This window comes from Danio rerio, chromosome 2 (assembly GCF_049306965.1).
Source record: "Danio rerio strain Tuebingen ecotype United States chromosome 2, GRCz12tu, whole genome shotgun sequence".
NCBI lineage: Eukaryota > Metazoa > Chordata > Actinopteri > Cypriniformes > Danionidae > Danio > Danio rerio.
In genome coordinates this window covers 5,637,501-5,657,500 of record NC_133177.1, presented here as the reverse complement: position 1 = coordinate 5,657,500, position 20,000 = coordinate 5,637,501, and the positions used below count along the sequence as shown (strand labels likewise).

General features: G+C 40.3%; 1 protein-coding gene across 26 annotated transcripts in view; it reads left to right on the top strand.

Moving 5' to 3' along the window:
* The window catches only part of mfn1a (mitofusin 1a), a 35,860-nt gene that overhangs the window by 15,236 nt on the left and 624 nt on the right, over positions 1-20,000 (top strand). For 6 of the 26 annotated variants that reach the window (XR_012390336.1, XR_012390361.1, XR_012390368.1 and 3 more), the window contains 11 exons: positions 969-1,122; positions 1,395-1,462; positions 2,529-2,650; positions 3,814-3,940; positions 5,686-5,790; positions 7,993-8,095; positions 8,908-9,128; positions 12,293-12,415; positions 12,503-12,543; positions 13,802-13,998; positions 17,970-18,104. Coding sequence is in view for 14 of the 26 variants with exons in the window: in XM_073922669.1 (XP_073778770.1) it covers positions 969-1,122; positions 1,395-1,462; positions 2,529-2,650; positions 3,814-3,940; positions 5,686-5,790; positions 7,993-8,095; positions 8,908-9,128; positions 12,293-12,392; positions 12,503-12,543; positions 13,802-13,998; positions 17,970-18,104 (1,373 nt within the window). In the remaining 12 variants the exon portion in view is untranslated. Of the gene's footprint in view, positions 1-968; positions 1,123-1,394; positions 1,463-2,528; positions 2,651-3,813; positions 3,941-5,685; positions 5,791-7,992; positions 8,096-8,907; positions 9,129-10,753; positions 10,907-11,835; positions 12,009-12,292; positions 12,416-12,502; positions 12,544-13,801; positions 13,999-17,969; positions 18,105-20,000 lie in introns of those variants that run through there. The other 20 variants (XM_073922669.1, XM_073922679.1, XM_073922698.1 and 17 more) reach the window with 9 other exon arrangements.

The window sequence follows — 20,000 nt, the reverse complement described above, 5'->3', positions numbered from 1 at the left end:
TTATCCTGATAAAAGTAGCCATCAGATGTGCGGTACACTGTGATCATAAGGGATGGACATGATCAACAACAATACTCAGGTAGGCTGTGATGATAATTGGTACTAATGAGCCCAAAGTGTGCCAAGAAAATATCCCACACACCATTACACCACCACCAGCAGCCTGAACCGTTGATACAAGGCAGGATGGATCCATGCTTTCCTGTTGTTGATGCCCAATTCTGACCCTACCATCCGAATGTCGCAGCAGAAATTGAGACTCATCAGACCAGGCAATGTTTCAATCAGGTCAAAATTTTCTCAATCAAAGTTTCTATCACTATTCTATCAGCTAGAACCAGTCTGGCCATTCGCCTCTGACATTAACAAGGCATTTGTGCCCACAGAACTGCCGCTCACTGGATATTTTCTCTTTTCCAGACAATTCTCTGTAAACCCTAGAGATGGTTGTGCGTGAAAATCTCAGTAAATCAGCAGTTTCTGAAATACTCAGACCAGCCCGTCTGGCACCAACAACCATGCCATGTTCAAAGTCACTTAAATCACCTTACTTCCCCATTCTGATGCTCGGTTTGAACTGCAGCAGATCGTCTTGACCATGTCTACATGCCTGAATGCATTGAGTTGCTGCCATGTGATTGGCTGATTAGAAATTTGTGTTAACGAGCAGTTAGACAGTTGTACCTAATAAAGTGGCCAGATAGTGTATATATTAATCTCCTTTCATTATTTATATTAATCACCCTTCATGAAATGCACAGCTCTAGATAATATAAAGAAATCACTTCAAAGTTTAAAGAAACAATTTCAAATATTTCCCAAACTTCTCCACTTAAATTTGTAAAAACTAACAAGTTAGCTGAATTCCTTCTTGTACTTTTAACATAAATCGTTTGAGTGGAACCCAGCACTTTTTACAGCGAAGGGTTTTAATTGTTTGACATGTTTCTTCTTCATTGTCTTTAAAGGTGCGGAAGCAGCACATGGATCGTTGCGTCAGTTTCTTAGTGGACGAGCTTAAGGTAGTGGACCTAAACAAGGCACCTGACCGCATCTTCTTCGTCTCTGCCAAAGAAGTGCTCAGTGCCAGGATCCACCGTGCCCAGGGAATGCCAGAGACTGGTAGGCTCCACCGCTTTGGGTCACACAGAGCAGAGCCTTCTGCTTTTGACACTCTTCTGGAAGAAGACCAGGAAAAACTAGACCTAGCCAAGTTAAAAATGAGCATAATAACTATAAAACACTCTGAGCCAGATGCTAATAAATCCCACAGATTTTGAGAATGATACTCGAGGTGCAACTTTAGGTGTGAAAAATATGCAAAACTGATACATGCTTGATTTCACATGTCTTTCATTGGCTGGTATTATTGGGCATATGCTTTTTATTTAAAGGCGGAGCTTTGGCTGAAGGATTCCAAGAGCGACTGATGGAGTTCCAGAGTTTTGAAAGAACATTTGAGGTAAAAAAAATCCTCAAACTGTGGTCTCCGTTCCAGGATAATCGTCGTCTGACAATGAGCCTGAAAACAAAAAAAGGATTAGCAAGAGCTCTTGTGGAAAAAAGTCTTAGTCATGTCTTTGTATTGTTTAGACTAGATGAGAATTTATGGCAGCTTTAGCCAGAAATTATGTGATGTGGTGACGATCTTCTTAAAGGAACACTTTTTTTGGAGACACGTTCCCAGGGCTACATATTCGAGAATGTTGAAATATGTTCCCTGGGCTATGTGTACTTGTAGATGGTGTTTTCACAAATCCACTAGAGGGCGCTGTGTACATTTTTGACAAACTCAATTACGTTAGTGGGGCACGTTTTCTCATATCTGCCATATCTCATAATCCACCTCAGGCTGCTGTGTACATTTCAGCCAATCTCAGTGTTCTTCTTGCGCATGTCAATGGGAGAAATGTTGTGCATATATAAGCTACCACACCTACAGGGGCGTGGTAAAGTATGTTAGCCCCGCCCAAGACCTCAGACAGACATAATGTTAGAATTGAACTGAAAAAAAACAGGAAGTGCATTTTCAGATTTCAGTTTTAGATTGAAATAGTTAGAAGAGCAAACTATTGTTGTTTTTTCGTAATGACATGCACAGATTAATTGTTCACCACAAAACTAGCAAAACTATTAGCAAAACTAGCAATGCTAACAAATTCAATATGGTTAGTTTTTATTTCATGTGTACTTTAGGCAAGCTGTTTTGCATCAGTCTGGGCCATCTGCTCGCTGCTGGCTCCCAGATGTGTGAGATACTTGCTGCTCCTCATAGATTCCAGGCAGGCATTTTCATAATGGCAAATCCCCGAGCCAAGTCTAGCGGATACGCGTAGGTGAGCGTACCGCGCATTCTTAGGACCCAGGGATGAAAATTCACAGTAATCTACGATGGCATTAATGGATGGCTCTGTTGGGATTCTGCAGAGGCCAGAGTAGCAAAACATGTCAGTCTGGCTGATGGGTGTAGATAACATCTTGCAGACGTGATCCCTAATAATTGTGGCGTAATTTCATTGGCTCCGCAGGAATTTATATCGCAGTCTGCCGTCAAGACCAAGTTTGAGCAGCACACAATCCGAGCCTGGCAGATCATTGAGTCGGTCAAGGCTATCATGGATGCCATCAATATTTCTTCGGCAGAAAAGAAGTAAGTTGCAGGATCTTTATAATCAAGGGTCTCTGTTTAAGTGCTCAAAAAGGACATGTGACATATTTTGATCGGTCCTCTTACTGAACCAAGGGCCAGACATTATTCAGTTTATGATTCACCAATCAGACGATTCCTAAGCCACTATAAATACCCTAAGCTCCATATGACAGCCATCTTCGTTTTAAAGAATCCCTCAGCTGATTTCTCTCGATATCTGCATCTAGGGCGGCAGAAAAAAAGAGGGCGGCGTCCGTGACACAACCCCCACCTGCTTTCACTTTAGGGTTGAGGGGGGTGTGACCGTCCTTTGCCTAGAGCGGCAGTTCAGCTTGCTCCGGCCCTGGCTCCAGATTTGGCTTCAATACTGACTAATCTAATGTGAATACACAAATATAATATTGTAAAGCTTCCTAATAAAAATAGGGGTCCATCCATAGGCACCCATTCATTTTCAGGTTATATGTCTTGATGCTTCAGAAAACTTTACCTCAAAAACTGATGAAATATATTAACTATATATATATATATATATATATATATATATATATATATATATATATATATATATATATATATATATATATATATATATTTTAACATGTTAAAATAAATTACAGGGCAACACAGTGGCTCAGTGGTTAGCACTGTCTCTTCACAGCAAGAAAGTCGCTGGTCCGAGCCTCGGCTGGGTCAGTTGCCAATTTTGTGTGGAGTTTGCATGTTCTCCCCATGTTGGTGTGGGTTTCCTCCAGATGCTCTGGTTTCCCCCCAAAAGTAAAAAGACATGCGCTGTAGGTGAATTAAACTAAATTGGCCATAGTGTATGAGTGTATATGGATGCTTCCCAGTACTGGGTTGCAGCTGAAAGAGCATTCGCTGTGTAAAACATATGCTGGACATGTTGGCGGTTCATTCCGCTGTGGTGACCCCTGACGAATAGCAGGACTAAGCTGAAGAAAATAAATAAATGAATGAACATGACTCCTGCAGGAGTCCTGTAGGATGTAATAAAGACCACAACTCCCATGATTCCACTTTCTAAAATCAAAATACAACTTTGTTTGTTGTTTTAATACACACCCTCTAGTGGTAAAAATCAGGTATTAACGCATCACGTATCACCTTTAAAAAGTAAGTAATTTACCTCTGTGAATCTGTAGAGTTTTCTCGCTGGAAGATCGCGAGGCTCTTATGGACCGGCTGGAGTTTGTACGTAATCAGCTGAACTTCATAACCGAGGACATCAAGGACAAGATAAAGGTCGTCAGTGATGAAGTGGCTGCCAAGGTGACCAGCATCATCATCATCACCCCTCACAAAAGGCCAACCCTAGTGTACACAAATACAGAATATGGAGTTATTTTGATGCTACATTAGAAGTATAATGCATATTTAAAATAAGTGTGTGTGTTAGAGAGGGGGAGAGAGATCACATATAATTATTAGGGCTGCCAATCAGTTAAAATGCTTATATATTTAGTTACATGGTAACACTTTATAATAAGGTTTGTATTATTTAATGCAATTTCTAACATAAACAATCAATTTTTTTTAGTATTTATTCATACTATGAAAATACAGTTGATCGTTGTTAGTTCATTATTTACTAATGTTAACAAGCCTTAATGTAGACGTTAATAATGCATTAGTAACTATGATTACTAAATCTGTACAAGCACACTACCTGGAAAAAGTTTTGCCATCGCTCCCAGTTGTAAGAACAACTTCTAGTTGATCATTTACAAAAGTGGCAGAAGGTCGATTTTTCAGATGAAGCATCTGTTGAGCTGCATCCCAATCATCACAAACACTGCAGAAGACCTGCTGGAATCCACATGGACCCAAGATTCTCTCAGAATTCAGTCAAGCTTTGGGAAGGAAAAAATCATGGTTTAGGGTTGCATTCAGTATGGGGACATGCGAGAGATCTGCAGAGTGGATGGCAACATCAACAGCCTGAGGTATCAAGACATTTGTGCTGCCCATTACATTATAAACCACAGGAGAGGGCAAATTCTTCAGCAGGATAGCTCTCCTTCTCATACTTCAGCTTCCACATCAAAGTTTCTGAAAGCAAAGAAGGGCAAGGTACTCCAGGATTGGCCAGCCCAGTCACCAGATATGAACATTATTGAGCATGTCTGGGGTAAGATGGAGGAGGAGGCATTGAAGATGAATCCAAAGAATCTTGATGAACTCTGGGAGTCCTGCAAGAACGCTTTCTTTGCCATTCCAGATGACTTTAATAAGTGATTTGAGTCATTGCAGAGATGTATGGATGCAGTCCTCCAAGCTCATGGGAGTCATACACAAGGCCTAAGCCTTTCATAAAAGCCACTTCTGATATCAAACGATCAACTAGAAGTCAAGATATCATTTGATGTTCCTAAAACTTGGATAGGCGACGACTTTTGCCAGGTAGTGTATTGTTTATAATTAATCATGTTAGTGCATACAGTAGCTAATGAAACCTAACTAAAGTCTGACCAATTACACAAATTATTAAATATTCATTCACATTAAATATGGTTAAGAAATTGCAGTCAAAAGAAATATCATCATAAAAAGTCATCATGTTGTTAATGTGAAAACACAGGCATTACAAAAAGTCTCTTTAGCAAGGGTCACCAATCTCTCTGTCCTGCAGGGTTTAGCTCCAACTTGCCTCAACACACTTGCCTGGATGTATCAAGTATACATTGTAAAACCTTGATTAGCTTGTTCAGGTGTGTCTGATTAGGGTTGGAGTTAAAATCTGCAGGACACCGGCCCTCCAGGAACAAGTTTGGTGACCACTGCTCTTTAGAAAGAAAGAAGCTTGTATCTAAACTTGTATTCACAGACCATTTATTTATTTATTGCAGCAACATTCTTCCAAATATTATTTTTAAATGGGAAATTCAGCAATATGCAACTGAGTAAATCAAGACAGAGTTTTCATTTTTGGATAATCGTCCCTGTAATTCTTTAATTTTATATGAAACTATTCGATTGTTTTCTTTAGTGTGTAACTCTCAGTAATGTCCTTCTAGGTGTCCAGTGCTCTGGAAGAGGAAATGCGATGCCTGTCTGTTCTTGTGGATGAATTCTGCTCTGAATTTATTCCTGCCCCAAATGCTTTAGCGCTATACAAAACGGTGAGTTTTACGTTATTTTGAATAGTTTGCAGTTATAATTATTATTCAGTCTAACATTCAGATTTTTGTTTTCCAAGCTCAGTCTAACAGTTACTAATCATTTTGCGAGTAAATATGAATAAGAATAGACTGCAGCTCTGCACAAGAAGCTTGGCCAGTGGAGAAATGGACGTGCTCAGCTGAGCCTGGTTTCTCTCAAGGTTTTTTCCTTCACTTTTGTCAATTGGTAAAGTTTGTTCCTCGCCACTGGTTTGCCTGGTTTGAGACTTGTGGAGCTGCGCATTGATGGATTTGCTCTTCAGTGTTTGGACTTTCAGCGGTGATAATTAGACCACACTGAACTGAACTAAACTGAACTACAACTCTGAAATCTGGACTGGCGCAGTTTTAATCCACTATAATATTTTATGTTAAGCTGCTTTGACACAATCTACATTGTAAAAGCGCTATAGAAATAATGATGAATTGAGATGAATTAAAAGTTACAACCCAAGCTCATTCTGAAAACATAGCCCTGCGGACGTTTCTGGAGACCGCGATTACGTGGCAGGAGCTACGTATGGCTGCATTTCAATTTTTCAAGCGAACTCTACGGGGTGGTGTGTTGCCGCTTCTCTACGCGCTCGCCGGCTGACAGCTCAACTCCATGTGGAGGGCTTTCCCGCCGCAACCAGTTTGTCCAGTTAGGTCGTCGTGTTACGTTAGGAGCAGAGGCCATGAGGAGGAGGAGCTGCTGCGGCGACGACCGGGTTCGAGTCTGGGGAAGAACGGTTCCAGAAATCAGGTAAAACATGAAACAGAATCCAAAAAATAAAGCAAACGAGTTCATAACGGGCCGAGAATGCAGTGAAATACGAAAACGTGGTCAAAATCAGACGAGGGCTTTTCTTTTTCTGGACGGCTTTTGTAAATCGTCGCTTGGGTTTATGGAAGAAGGAGGAGGAGGAAGGTAGCTAGGTCTGCCGATTGGTCAGCCGCCCAGTCAATCGTTCAGTCAGTCAGACAGACGGTCGCTCAACAGCGGTCTCCGGCGGCTTTTTACACGAGAACAGCATGGGCCAGTGCTTGTGAGAGGCGTTCGAGACGAAACAAAAAGTGCACAAATATGAACCTCCCGGGAAGTATTTCGTGGCCTCCAGAAACGTCCGCTGGGTAGGCTAAATTGTCCGTAGTGTATGAGTGCGTGTGTGAATGAGTGTGTGAATGAGTGTGTGGATGTTTCCCAGAGATGGGTTGTGGCTGGAAGGGCATCCGCTGCGTAAAAATGTGCTGGATAAGTTGGCGGTTCATTCCGCTGTAGCGATCCCGGATTAATAATCGACTAAGCCGATAAGAAAATGAATGAATGAATGATTGAATGAATGAATGAATGAATGGTCTAAAAATGTTATTTACAGTTTTTCTCTATCGGTTTGGCTCATTTCTTGAAACAGGAATTACATTCTCAAAACAACATGTACAAACCTCCAAATCACTTGTTTACAACAGACTTGATTTTCCCATTCATTTCATCAAATTGCAAATGTCTAAGTACATCTTTGCAAATGATTAAGTACAGGTAGCCGACATTTACAGATCCAGGGACAGATGAGTCTTCGCTGAGGCCAGCTTCCAGCCTCCACTGCTGAGACTGCAGCTCTGCACAAGACTTTTGGCCAGCGGAGAAATTAAAATGGTCGTGCCGAACTTAGTCTGGTTCTCTCAAGGTTTTTTTTCTTCACTCTCCTATTGGTGTTTTTTTTCCCTCTCCGCTGTCGCCACTGGCTTGATTGGTTCAGAATCTGAAAAGCTACTCATCGATGGATTTGTTCTTCAGTGTTTGGACTCTCAATAAAGACTTCAAACCACACTGAACTGAGCTAAACTGAACTGAACTTAAACACTAAAAACTGAACCACCCTGATCCAGTTACTATGACCATTTATGTGAAGCTGCTTTGACACAATCTACATGTAAAAGCGCTATACAAATAAAGCTGAATTGAATTGAATTGAATTTAGCACAATTTCCACGTGAATAGATCAAGTTAATCTAAACTGATTATTGATTGTCAGTTTAATGGTTGTTCGCTCCAATTCATTCAATTGAGGTGCAGTTTTGCTTATGAGCTGGATTTATCTTGCTTTCAGGATTTTGGGGAATTAGAGTAGTCTTTTCCAGTGTGTAACAGGCTAACATTTTGTAACCGTGTTTGTTTTGCAGAAGCTTGTGTCGTATGTGGAGGAGAGAATGGTGAAGAATCTGGAGCTGCGCTGTTCCAGCAGTATAAACGGCTGTGTCCTGTCCTCTCAGAGAGACATCATGGGTATGCACGCACGCACGCACGCGCACACACTCTCTCTCTCTCTCTCTCTCTCAAAGATGAAGACACACATTTACACATACAGACATAAACACACACAAATACAAGCTCTCTCTCTCTCTCTCACACACAGAAACACACACACACAAATACATAAATAAATTCACAAATACAGATATACAAACAACACTCTCTCTCTCTCACACACACACACACACACACACACACACACACTCACAAACAGGCACAAGCAAACACTTTCACGCTGTCACGCGCACACACATACATAGTGATACAGATACACAGACATTCTCTCATAAGCATGGACACACACACACGCTCTCTCTCTCCTTTTGCGCACACACACACTTATATATAAATGAACGCACACACAAACAATCTCTATCACACTCAGATACAGACATATATGTGCACACACTCTCTCTCTCTCTCTCTCTCTCTCATACACACTCACACATGCCTACATGTTGTTTTTGGTGGTTTATGAGTCCTCTCCATAAGTGTAACACATAATATACTACAAAACGCTTATTATATCTAAAATAATTATATACAATAAGATTTTTAAGATTTTTTTTCTAAGCTTTCAGAATTGTGAGGACAAAGGGCATGTCATCATGAACCACCTCCACAGGTCATACCCATGTCATTATACATATTTGTGTCCTCGTAAACCACCAAAACCAGTACACACACACACAGATTTTGCTTCAGACATAAAGGCTCCAGTAAAGAAGCTTTCCTTGGCAGAGCGTTCTTCAGACTAAACTGCTGTCTGTCGCTCTCCTGCCCAGACACTCTGCGTCCTTTGCTGCCCCCTGCTGCCCGCGCTCAACTCCACCTGCCCAGCCGGAGGTTCACCATGACCTACGACCTCAACCTCACCAGCCTCGGTGCCGATTTCACCGAGGACATTGACTTTCACTTCTCGCTGGGTCTTACATCCCTGGTGAACCGCTTCCTGGGGCCTGCGAATGCAAAACAAGCGTTGAGCCTATTGGAGCAGAAATTAAAAGTAAATGTAGCAGTGTTTTCTCTTTTAGGCTTTGCCAATTTTATTGATGTTATGGGTGAAACACTGCTGGTGCATAAGAAAAACAACCGAATAGCAATCATTATTATTTCCCATGTAACTGATTACATTAAAGGCACAATATCTATGATTTATTTTTCATTAAAATATCCAAAAACCACAAGCAATGTTATATATGTTGCTTACTTGACTACTTGAAGCTACTTTCACCTTACTCTGCTTCTACCATGGTTATAAGTGCTCATTAACATCAACATGATTTCTGTAGTCCCGTAAAGTGTAATGAAGACTACAAATCCAATGATTCCACACTCAGTCATGACATCATCAAAATATGCCTTTGTGTGTTGTGAATACGCACCCTCTAGTGGTGAAATTATATACTGCGCCTTTAAGAATCTTTTTTGTATTTGTGTAAAGGCTGTTTCATTCTTGATGCGTTCGCTAGTTTGATTGAGTGCATGCGATGACTGTGACATCGTTGCGGTGTTTGCGGAGGTTTGCTTTGGGTGCACATGACATGCTTTCGGCTGGGGGAGTGCACAACATTTTTTGAGACTCGAGCGAACAGTTCGCATGGCGCCACGATTCATTGGAGTTGAATATGAATTACATTAGCCCCTTTCACACATACAGACCTTTCCGGAAAATTGCCGGCAATTTTCCGGAAAGGTTGTATGTGTGAACAGGCCCTTTTTGAAAATACCGGTAAATTCGTTCTGGCTATTTTCCGGAAAGAGAAGTTGTAACATTACGGCAATTTGCCGGAATGCTGCGCTGTGTGAATGCAGAAGGAAGATTGCCGTAATAAGCGCGTGCACCTCTAGAACGTGCTGACGTGAAACGTCTGCTTTAGCCAATCACAACAGTCAGGCGCATTTACGTCCGCGCGGTTTGTGAGAATAAAAGCCTTTGAATATTTTTCCAGACACATTTAGCTGCTAGAAGTTAGTCAGATCACGTTTATATGTTCTTCTTAATGCCAACTGTGTAAATAATCATCGATGAGATGCTTATGATAAGCCGTTGTTTGTTTACCTTCAAGCTTTGCGTGTGCCTGTGAAACCTGCACACGCACATATTATGAACATCTCGACATGCGAAAGTGATCCTGCAAAAGTTGTTCACAATATTGATCATCCACAGAGTTTGTAATTTAGTCAAATGTTTACAAATACAAGCGCAGCCGTTTAAAGCTCATTTGTGGTGAATGATGTCAGAATTTACCGGTATTTTGGAATGGATGTGTGAATGCTCTTTTCCGGAAAATTTCCGTAACGTCCTCGCCTGTGTGAACAGCGCTTTTTTCAATATACCGGTAAAGTCGTTCCGGAAATTTTCCAGATATTTACCGGTATCACTGTGTGAAAGGGGCTAATGAAGAGATTTTGTCTGAAACGGGTAGACCGGTACAGCAGGGACGTGCGGTCAGGGGAGGCAGTGCCACACCTGTCATCATCCTCATCTGTCATTATGAGAAGTATACTAATAATAAAATAAATATTTGTTCTCTGATCTATGCTACAAATACAATTTCTGATTCAAATGATTTCTATTATTTTATGATTAAAATCGCTGTATTTTGCTTATTTCCTGTTCAATTACAGCGTAAGAAGCAAGCGGAGGCAGCTCGAGCTGTGCCTCACGTCAGATTGCGCAATCCCCTGCACACAAGTTTGCAAAAACTTGAGGGACAAGTTTGTTAAAGCCAAAGAGAGGCCATGGCAAAAGTGGAGCCCCAGGTGGTTTTAAAACACAATTACAGAATATGTTTTTCTACCATTCATAGGTTTTACACTGATGTATATATTATGAACTTATTATGAATTTTGAACTTAAAACAATTTAATTGCTACAAAAGTGAAACGAAGAAGCAAATTATTTCTTTAATGACAGGTAAAAAATATTTGAACCCATCAGTTTACAGAATACTGATGGTGTTTTTCTAGGCTTTGCTTTTGATAATGGTCAGGAATGTTGGACTATTATTGTTTCTAAATCAGCCTTAAGGCATTAATTAAATATTCTCTAATATTCTTCTAGCACAAAATTTAAACATAATTTGGAAAAACTTCCAAATTCTTGTTTTACTCTTTTTCATAAAAAATTTGAGTAAAATAGAGTAAAAACTGGGTGAAAATTTTGGGTATTCATTTCTATCATTCTGTAATTTATGAAATACCATGAATGGCCCCATTTTTAGATTTGTTGGTTTGTTTATGTTTTTGAAAATATAAAGTATTTAATCAGTCACATTACCCTGAAGTAAAAACCTTCAGAATATGCATATGAATAAAACTGAAGTTTGGCTAAATGCTGCTGAGGTGAATTAATTAGATTAATGACAAACCAGAGGAGAAAATTATGGAGCTAATAATATGCCAAAACAATCTGAATTTGAATTGTGTTCATTTGAATTATTTACGATTGTAATATAATAAATCCAAATTTTTATATGCCTTTAAAAATTGTTTTGAATTTGAATTTCTTTATTTGATTAAATTAATTGATTGAATTTCAACAAATTTAAAAAAAACATTTTTAAAGGCATATAAATATTCGGATTTGTAAAATTACAATCGTCAAGAATTCAAATGAACACAGTTCAAATTTAGATTGTTTTGGCATATTATTAGCTCCATAGAAATGATCATTTAAAAGTGTATTTAGTATGTTTTCTTTAAATTAGACTCTACAAAATCTTGAGGTATATGAAGAAACTAGGGGTGTCATGGTGGCTGGCATGAGAAGATTGCTGTCTTGAGCCCTGGCTGGATCAGTTGGCATATCTGTGTGGAGTTTGCATGTTCTCCCCATGTTGGCGTGCTCCGGTTTCCCCCACAATCCAAAGACATGGTATAGGTAAATTGGATGAACTAAGTTGGTCGAAGCGTGTATAGTGTAGTGTGAATAAATGTGTATGGGTGTTTCCCAATATTGGGTTGCGGCTGAAAGAGCATCCGCTGTGTAAAACATATGCTGGAATAGTTGGTGGTTCATTCCGCTGTGTTGACCCCTGATAGACAAAGGGACTAATTTTTTTTCATTTATTCATTTTCTTTCAGCTAGTTTGTCTGCAGCGTCTCATCTTGAAAGCATATCAAATATAGGCTTAAAGTGATGCAATTGGATTTGTCTGTTCACAGCTCACCTCTTCCTCTGCTCACACGGGCTCCCGGGGCCATGAGGATCTGGCTCTCTCCATGGCATCAGGACTGCTGTCTCTCACTTCCAGAGCTTCACTGGGTATGGTAGTTATTGCTGGAGTGGTAAGCAACATTTAAAATAATTTAGTGTTTTGTTTTTTTCAGCCACTAATTATTTAAAGCACTTGTGTTCTGTTCAAAACCCAATAGCACCTGTGGGTCAAAAACGACTGGCCTTGTACAAACTGCTGGTAAATAGCTTTGTTTTATATGACATTATCACAAAAAAATATTGGGTTTAATCTTCTCTTTTGTATTTCATTTTCATAGTAGGTCTCATTGATGCGGAGTTATGCTCCTGTGGAAAAAAGAACAAAGAAAAGAGGATAATTTTGGCAATTTCAATCAAATATGTGACCACAAACCAGTCTTATGTTGCATGGCAAAGGCCAAAAATACGTTGAATGGGACAATAAAATTGATCTTACTTTTACACCATTAGAATATTACGTAAATATAAGTTCCATGAAGATTTTTTAAATTTATTTATATTGACAATTTAAATATATTTCAATATTATATTTTAATTTAAATATATCAAAACACATGTTTTGATTATTAATACTCATTGCATTACTAAGCACTTAATTTAGACAGCTTAAAGGGATAGTTTACCCAAACATGAACATTTACTCACTATTTACTCTATCTTAACTTATTCCAAACCTTTATGTTCTTCTTTGTTCTGTTAAACACAACAGAAGATTTTTTTAAAGAAAACTGAAAACCTGTAACCATTGAAGTCCATAGAAGGAAAAACAAACACTATAGAAGTCAATGGTTACAGGATTTTAACATTTTTCAAAATATCTTACTTTGAGTTTAACAGACTAAAGAAAGGCATACAAGTACTGGGTGAGTAAATAATGACAGAAGTTTCATTTTTGGACGAACTATCCCTTTAAGCATTCCTGTAACTTACATTTTTCTCAATATTTCATCTTTATTTAAATATATTAAAACCTATTTTTTAATTAATATTACTCATTGCTTAGTAAGCACTCCATTTAGACAGCTTTAAATGGATAGTTCACCCAAAAATGAACATGTTTTTAGTATTTGTATTTACTATTTTTTTACTACTATGGATGTCAATGGTTCAACAGAAGGAACTCAAAGGTATGGAACGACTTGAACGAGACTTAACTTTCAATTTTCGCGTTAACGATCCCTTTAAATGTAGCTTGGTCTGGTAATTGCTGAGTAAAAAGTGAGTACATTTTTTATTTGGGTGAACTATCCCTTTAAATGTAGCTTGGTCTGGTAATTGCTGAGTAAAAAGTGAGTCATTTATCATTTTTGGGTAAACTATCCCTTTACATGTAGCTTTGTGTGTAAATTGATGAGTAAAAAGTGAGTACATTTTCATTTTGGGGTGAACTATCCCTTTAATACTTGAAGTATAAGCACAATGGTGTAAAAGATGCTTGTGTGGTGCTGTTTGTCTAGGTGTGGCGTGCTGTGGGATGGAGGGTTATTGTACTATCTGTGAGTCTCTACAGTTTCCTCTACTTGTATGAAAGACTGACGTGGACCAACAGCTCTAAAGAGAGGGCTCTGAAGCAGCAGTATGTGGACCACACCACTCAAAGACTGCAGGCCGTCGCACACATCATCAGTGGAGACTCTGGTCAGCAGGTGCAACAGTAAGTGCCAATAATAATCAAATATTCATTCATTTTCTTGTCGGCTTAGTCCCTTTATTAATCCGGAGTCCCCACAGCGGAATGAACCGCCAACTTATCCAGCACATTTTTACGCAGCGGATGCCTTTCCAGCCGCAACCCATCTCTGGGAAACATCCACACACACATTCACACACAAACACTCATACACTACGGACAATTTAGCCTACCCAATTCACCTGTACCGCATGTCTTTGGACTGTGGGGGAAACCGGAGCACGCGAATGCAGGGAGAACGTGCAAACTCCACACAGAAACGCCAACTGAGCCGAGGATCGAACCAGCGACCTTCTTGCTCTGAGGTGACAGCACTACTTACTGCGCCACTGCGTCGCCATCAAATATTCAAAGCTAAAATAAATTAATTTGAAAATAGTTCAAATTTTGTCACACTTTATTTCCTATTCTACACTATTCAACTGTACTTTGGTCTGCATTAAATACAAAAGATGATATTTAAGATAATTTACTTAATAGTCATCTTTTACAAAGGGTACTGAAAGTATTCTGATTTTTTACTCTGTTATATTGCAGCAATTTGCAAAAATCAACTACGTTCATTTGTTTCCTCATTAATTTACACACAGCAGCCCATATTAACAACAACAACAAAAAAAACAAACACAGATATTTTTTGAAGATTATTTAAAAAAGAAAAATTGAACTATCACATGGCTCCAGGTATACAGGCCCTTTGCTCAGTGTTTAGTAGAAGCCCCCCCACATAGCAAAATTTCTCTGGCCCAGCTCTGGCCCACACAATCAGGTTTTGCTTGGCCCACATGCCACAGTGAATTACGGTACATGACTGGACCAAATCTGGCTTCCAGACAAGGGCCAAACACAGACCATATCTGGGCCAAGTCTCAGCCAAGTTAATAACTCATAACTGGGCCTGAACTGGGCCAGATAGGTTGGTGTGTCATGATTGCAATGAAATTGATAAACCCATGGAGTGATGCGCTTTAGGCACACTATGGGCATGCTTTTTCTCAAAGTGACCTGATTGGTAGAATTTTTTTTTCTTTACTCAAAAATGATTTTAGTGTATTTTAAATGTGGGTCAAGACTGGCCAAACTCACATGGCCCACTTATCAAATTTTTAAATCTGGGCCAAATACCACGTTTTTCATCTGGCCCAAATCTTGTCTGCCGCCTTAAAAACGATGCCACCTCTGCCAAACCCAGGCCATGTTTGGCCCACATGCTGTATGCCAGTGCCGGATGAATGCCTGCTGTGCCAGCATTTTGCCAAATCTAGGCCAGAATTCTTTGCTACTAGGGCCCCTTTGATCTAATACAGCCATGAGTCTTTTTGGGAAAGATGCAACAACAACAACATTTTTCACACCTGGATTTGGAGATCCTCTGCCATTCCTGCTTGCAGATCCTCTCCAGTTCTGCCAGGTTGGATGGTAAATGTTGGCGGACAGCCATTTTAGGTCCTTCCAGAGATGCTCAATTGGGTTTAAATCAGGGCTGTGGCCGGGCCATTCAAGAACATGCGCAGAGTGAAGCCACTCTTTTGTTTTGGCTGTGTGCTTAGGGTCATTGTCTTGTTGGAAGGTAAACCTTTGGTCCAGTCTGACATCCTGAGCACTCTTGAAAAGGTTTTATGCAGGATATCCCTGTACTTGGCCGCATTCATCTTTCCCTCAATTACAACCAGTCGTCCTGTCCCTGCAGCTGAAAAACCCCCTTACAGCATGATGCTGCCACCACCATGCTGTCAGGTTGGATGGTAAATGTTGGTGGACAGCCATTTTAGGTCCTTCCAGAGATGCTCAATTGTGTTTAAGTCAGAGCTGTGGCTGGGCCATTCTAGAACATGCGCAGAGTTGTTGTGAAGCCACTCCGTTGTTTTAGCTGTGTGCTTAGGGTCATTGTCTTGTTGGAAGGTAAACCTTTGGCTCAGTCTGACATCCTGAGCACTCTGGAGAAGGTTTTCGTCCAGGATATCCCTATTCTTGGCCGCATTCATCTTTCCCTCAATTGCAACCAGTCATCCTGTCCCTGCAGCTGAAAAACACCCTCACAGCATGATGCTGCCACCACCATGCTTCCCTGACACTGTAATGGACAGGTGATCAGCAGTGCAGTTTCTCCACACATGCCACGTCGCTGACGTGCACCTCTCAAAAAATGTAACTACGCTTCGCAATGATGCATAGCGTAAGCTCTGTGATTGGTCGGCTTGGAAGCGCTGCCAAGTGTGGGCGGGGCCAAGAGCCGAGCAAGCTCTGTGATTGATCGGCTTGGAAGCACTGCCAAGTGTGGGCAGGGCTGAGAGCCGAGCGACTGTTTACAAGTGTCGACTGTTTACAAGGAGCTCCGGATGGTTGCTTTGTGTTTACCTTATGGTTAAAGTTGTTGCATGTCCGCCGGTTCCTGCCTCAAAATCAGCGAGTTTGAACCACTTGTACATTACGGTAGCGTTCAGAAAAAAACAAAACATCAGCGAAGAAACTCGACACAGAGGAACATAAACATCTACTGCCAGCTAGCGTCTCGAAAGTGTTATTGCAAAGCAACAGAAACAGCATGCAGAAGAATGAATGCACAGCTATGCGCGTTGCATGCGCCGTGGGTCACGCTGATCACTTGACGCAGAAGTATAAACCAGGCTTAAGGCCAAAATGTTCTATCTTCTTCTGTAGTAACTTGGCAAGACCGGTCTTCACGAAAATGCAAGTTCGTTCTCTGCGATCATGGAATTGTAAAAACAGCCTTGATTTCAACTCTCCTCGACGCCCAATCTAGGGAAGAAACACCGCGCTACTCCTCGCCGCCGGCTTGCAATGAAAATGAGCGGCTTCCGGCTACTTTAATACTCTCGCTGCTTTCGGTGTGAATGCACAGTAATGCGCCTATGAAGGTCCAAACACTTACACATTGCATAATGCATGCAGAATGTACAGCAGTACACAAATATCTTCACATATGTGGGAGTGGGGTTGGTAGGGGGTATGGTTATATTCATGACAATTTTTTATTATTATTATATTATTTATTATACGCATATTTATATTTATTTTAATAAAAAAAAAAGTTAAGATTTGTCCACCTGTCGGGTTTTGAAGACGTCTACATCACCATATGGGGCATAAGAATAGGACGCGTGTTTGGTTTTTTCTCTACACTTCGTTATTATTGTTCACTTATTCATTTGCTGGAAATTAGAACTGAATTTAGAAATAGTTTTGAAACAAATCTTTGCGCTTAACAAACAAAATGAATTATGTAGGCTAATGGATGTCTTCAGTGGAGTGCGTACAACACCGTTTCCTCATCCACGAAAGTAAAGGAGTAAAAGTAAAGAGAAAGTAAAGAGACCGAATGGAGGAGGCTCCTTCTTTATCCTGGTGCTGCAGATGATCTGTTTAACTGTTTTCTCGCTACTGAAGTGTTCAGTTTTTCCACTTACAAGTCAGCCATGTAAATAGCAAATGCGCCATGGCGTGACGCAACTGCTTCTTAAAGGGAATGTGAGATGAGACTCTGATTGGTTTAATGCACATTATGCTCAAAACACACCCACAACTCAGTAAGAGAATAAGCACAACCATGTAAGACCATGCGCCAAGGCGCAGACCGTATTTAGACTTCGCTTGCATGTTTGGCGCTTCAGACTTTACGCCTAGATCGTTCAAAAAGAGCCCAGTGACTCATTTGTCCAGGTATTTAAAATCAAATCTGTCCACACCAGCTTTACACACTGAAGGACGTGGACTTAGTTAAAGGTAAATAATACTTTACCTGCATTTATGAGCACTTAATCATTGAATATTTCAGCTAAGGCGATGACAGCACAATAAAAACAACACCTTAGTCTACTGACCTGAATGCAAACACACTTTTTTGACGTCTAAAGCATTGGTTTGATCTGCAGAATGAGGGTGTGAGGGTGATGGATGTGCCTCTCTGTCTGCAGGGAGATGGTGGCCGTCTTTGCCCGCATGTGCCAACAGGTCGACAAGAGCGAGATGGAGCTTGAAACGGAGATCCGCAGACTCAGTGCCAGGATTCAGCGCCTGGAGAGTGTCCAGAGACGCTCCAAAACCCTCAGGTAGAACCGTCAGGATGTGCGTGAGAGAGAATGACAGCTTGCACTGGGGATAATTACCTTTAATCGAAAGCAAATCCTTGTCAATTGGTAATTCTGCAGGAGTAAGCGAAGGAAAGGTGAGGAAACATTGTGTAAAAATTGTGTTTTTTTAACCCTTGTGTGTGTTGGGAATGTTTTCATCCAATCTGAGGTGATTTTGAGTCTTAATTTGACCACATCTTTCACTGTGTGAAAGCAAGTGGAATAATATTTGGTGCCAAACCTTGTTTTGACACATATTTTGGATAAATGCTTTGAAAATGTTCTAAAACTCAACAATACACTCTGGGCAAATTGACTACCCTTTCATTATGTTGGTGGCTGTTTTTGCCCCATTGACTTCCAATACATTATTATAAACTATTATTATTTATAAACTAATTTTAAGAAGATCACATGCTTATGATTGACACCGCTGGCCCAGAGTCAAGCTAATGTACGATCAATCAATTACATTATTCCTAACTTAGTATAAATAACTAAAAGCATCTTACTATATTTGTCTTGAAGAATCCCCCCTTTCACCCCTTCTCCTCCTCTTTCATCTATAGGGCAGCACGGTGGCCCAGTGGCTAACACTGTTGCCTCACAGCAAGAATGTCTCCAGTTCAGGTCTCTACCTGGCCAGTTGGCATTTCTGTGCGGAGTTCATGTTCTCCCCGTGCTCTTGTGGGTTTTCCCCAGGCTCAAAAGTTTCCTCACACAGTCCAAAACATGAGACATAAGTAAATTGAGGAAATCAAATCAGCACCATAGATTAATTTCACCAGCAGCTAACCCTCATAGCAATCCTTAAAGCAGCGGCGGATCTACCTGAGCTTAAACTCCCCTCTCGCCCTGCAAATGGGAGGGAGCCCCAGGCTCGAGGATCTTATGAGCTCAGGGCTCTCTGGGACAGCATGCCAAACTAGCTTTACTACCAATCATCAGCTAAGTGTGAACTCTTGAAGGGGTTAATGCAGCCAACTGATGATCAACAGTTTAAAAAAATATACATTTTAACTTTTACCGAGTTTAACAATATCCAAATTTTTCCAACTCTGTATTTTGCGCTACAAATTTTGAATTTGGTTAAAAAAATAAAAATAAAAAAAGCTTAATTTTGCTTAGATTTTTTTGGAAAGCGAGCTGTGTAATGTCACGCGACCCATCATGGTAAAACTTTGACCTGATTTTGCCATTTTTGGCCCAACCTCTTATCTTCAGATTTGATTTTCGTTGAAAACCTTTTTCTTTTTCAAACTGCTTGTCAATTGGTCTGATTTTCACCAAATGTGATCATCTTTAGACCGTACTGCCAAAAATTTGAAGACGTTCGTGTAAGCAGGCGAAGTGTGTTTTTGTTTACCGTATCTACAAATTTGCTGTCATGTTGCCAGACTGCATCAAAGGCTGTATCTCTGCAAACTTTGATTTATTTGGATATACATTTGGTATAGGGCAGCACGTTGGCTCAGTGGTTAGCACTTTCACCTCACAGCAAGAAGGTCGCTGGTTCGAGTCCTGGCTGGACCAGTTGGCATTTCTCTGTGGAGTTTCCTGCGGGTGCTCCGGTTTCCCACACAGTCCTAAAACATGCGCTATAGGTAAACTGAATAAACTAAATTGGCCGCAGTGTATGTGTGTGTGTGAATGTGAGAGTGTATGGGTTTTTACTGTACTAAGTTGTGGCTGGAAGGGCATCCACTGCATAAAACATATGCCGGAATAGTTGGCGGTTCATTCCGCTGTGGCGATCCCTAAAAAACATGGGGCTAAGCTGAAGGAAAATTAATGAATGAATATTTGGTATATATATATATATATATATATATATATATATATATATATATATATATATATATATATATATATATA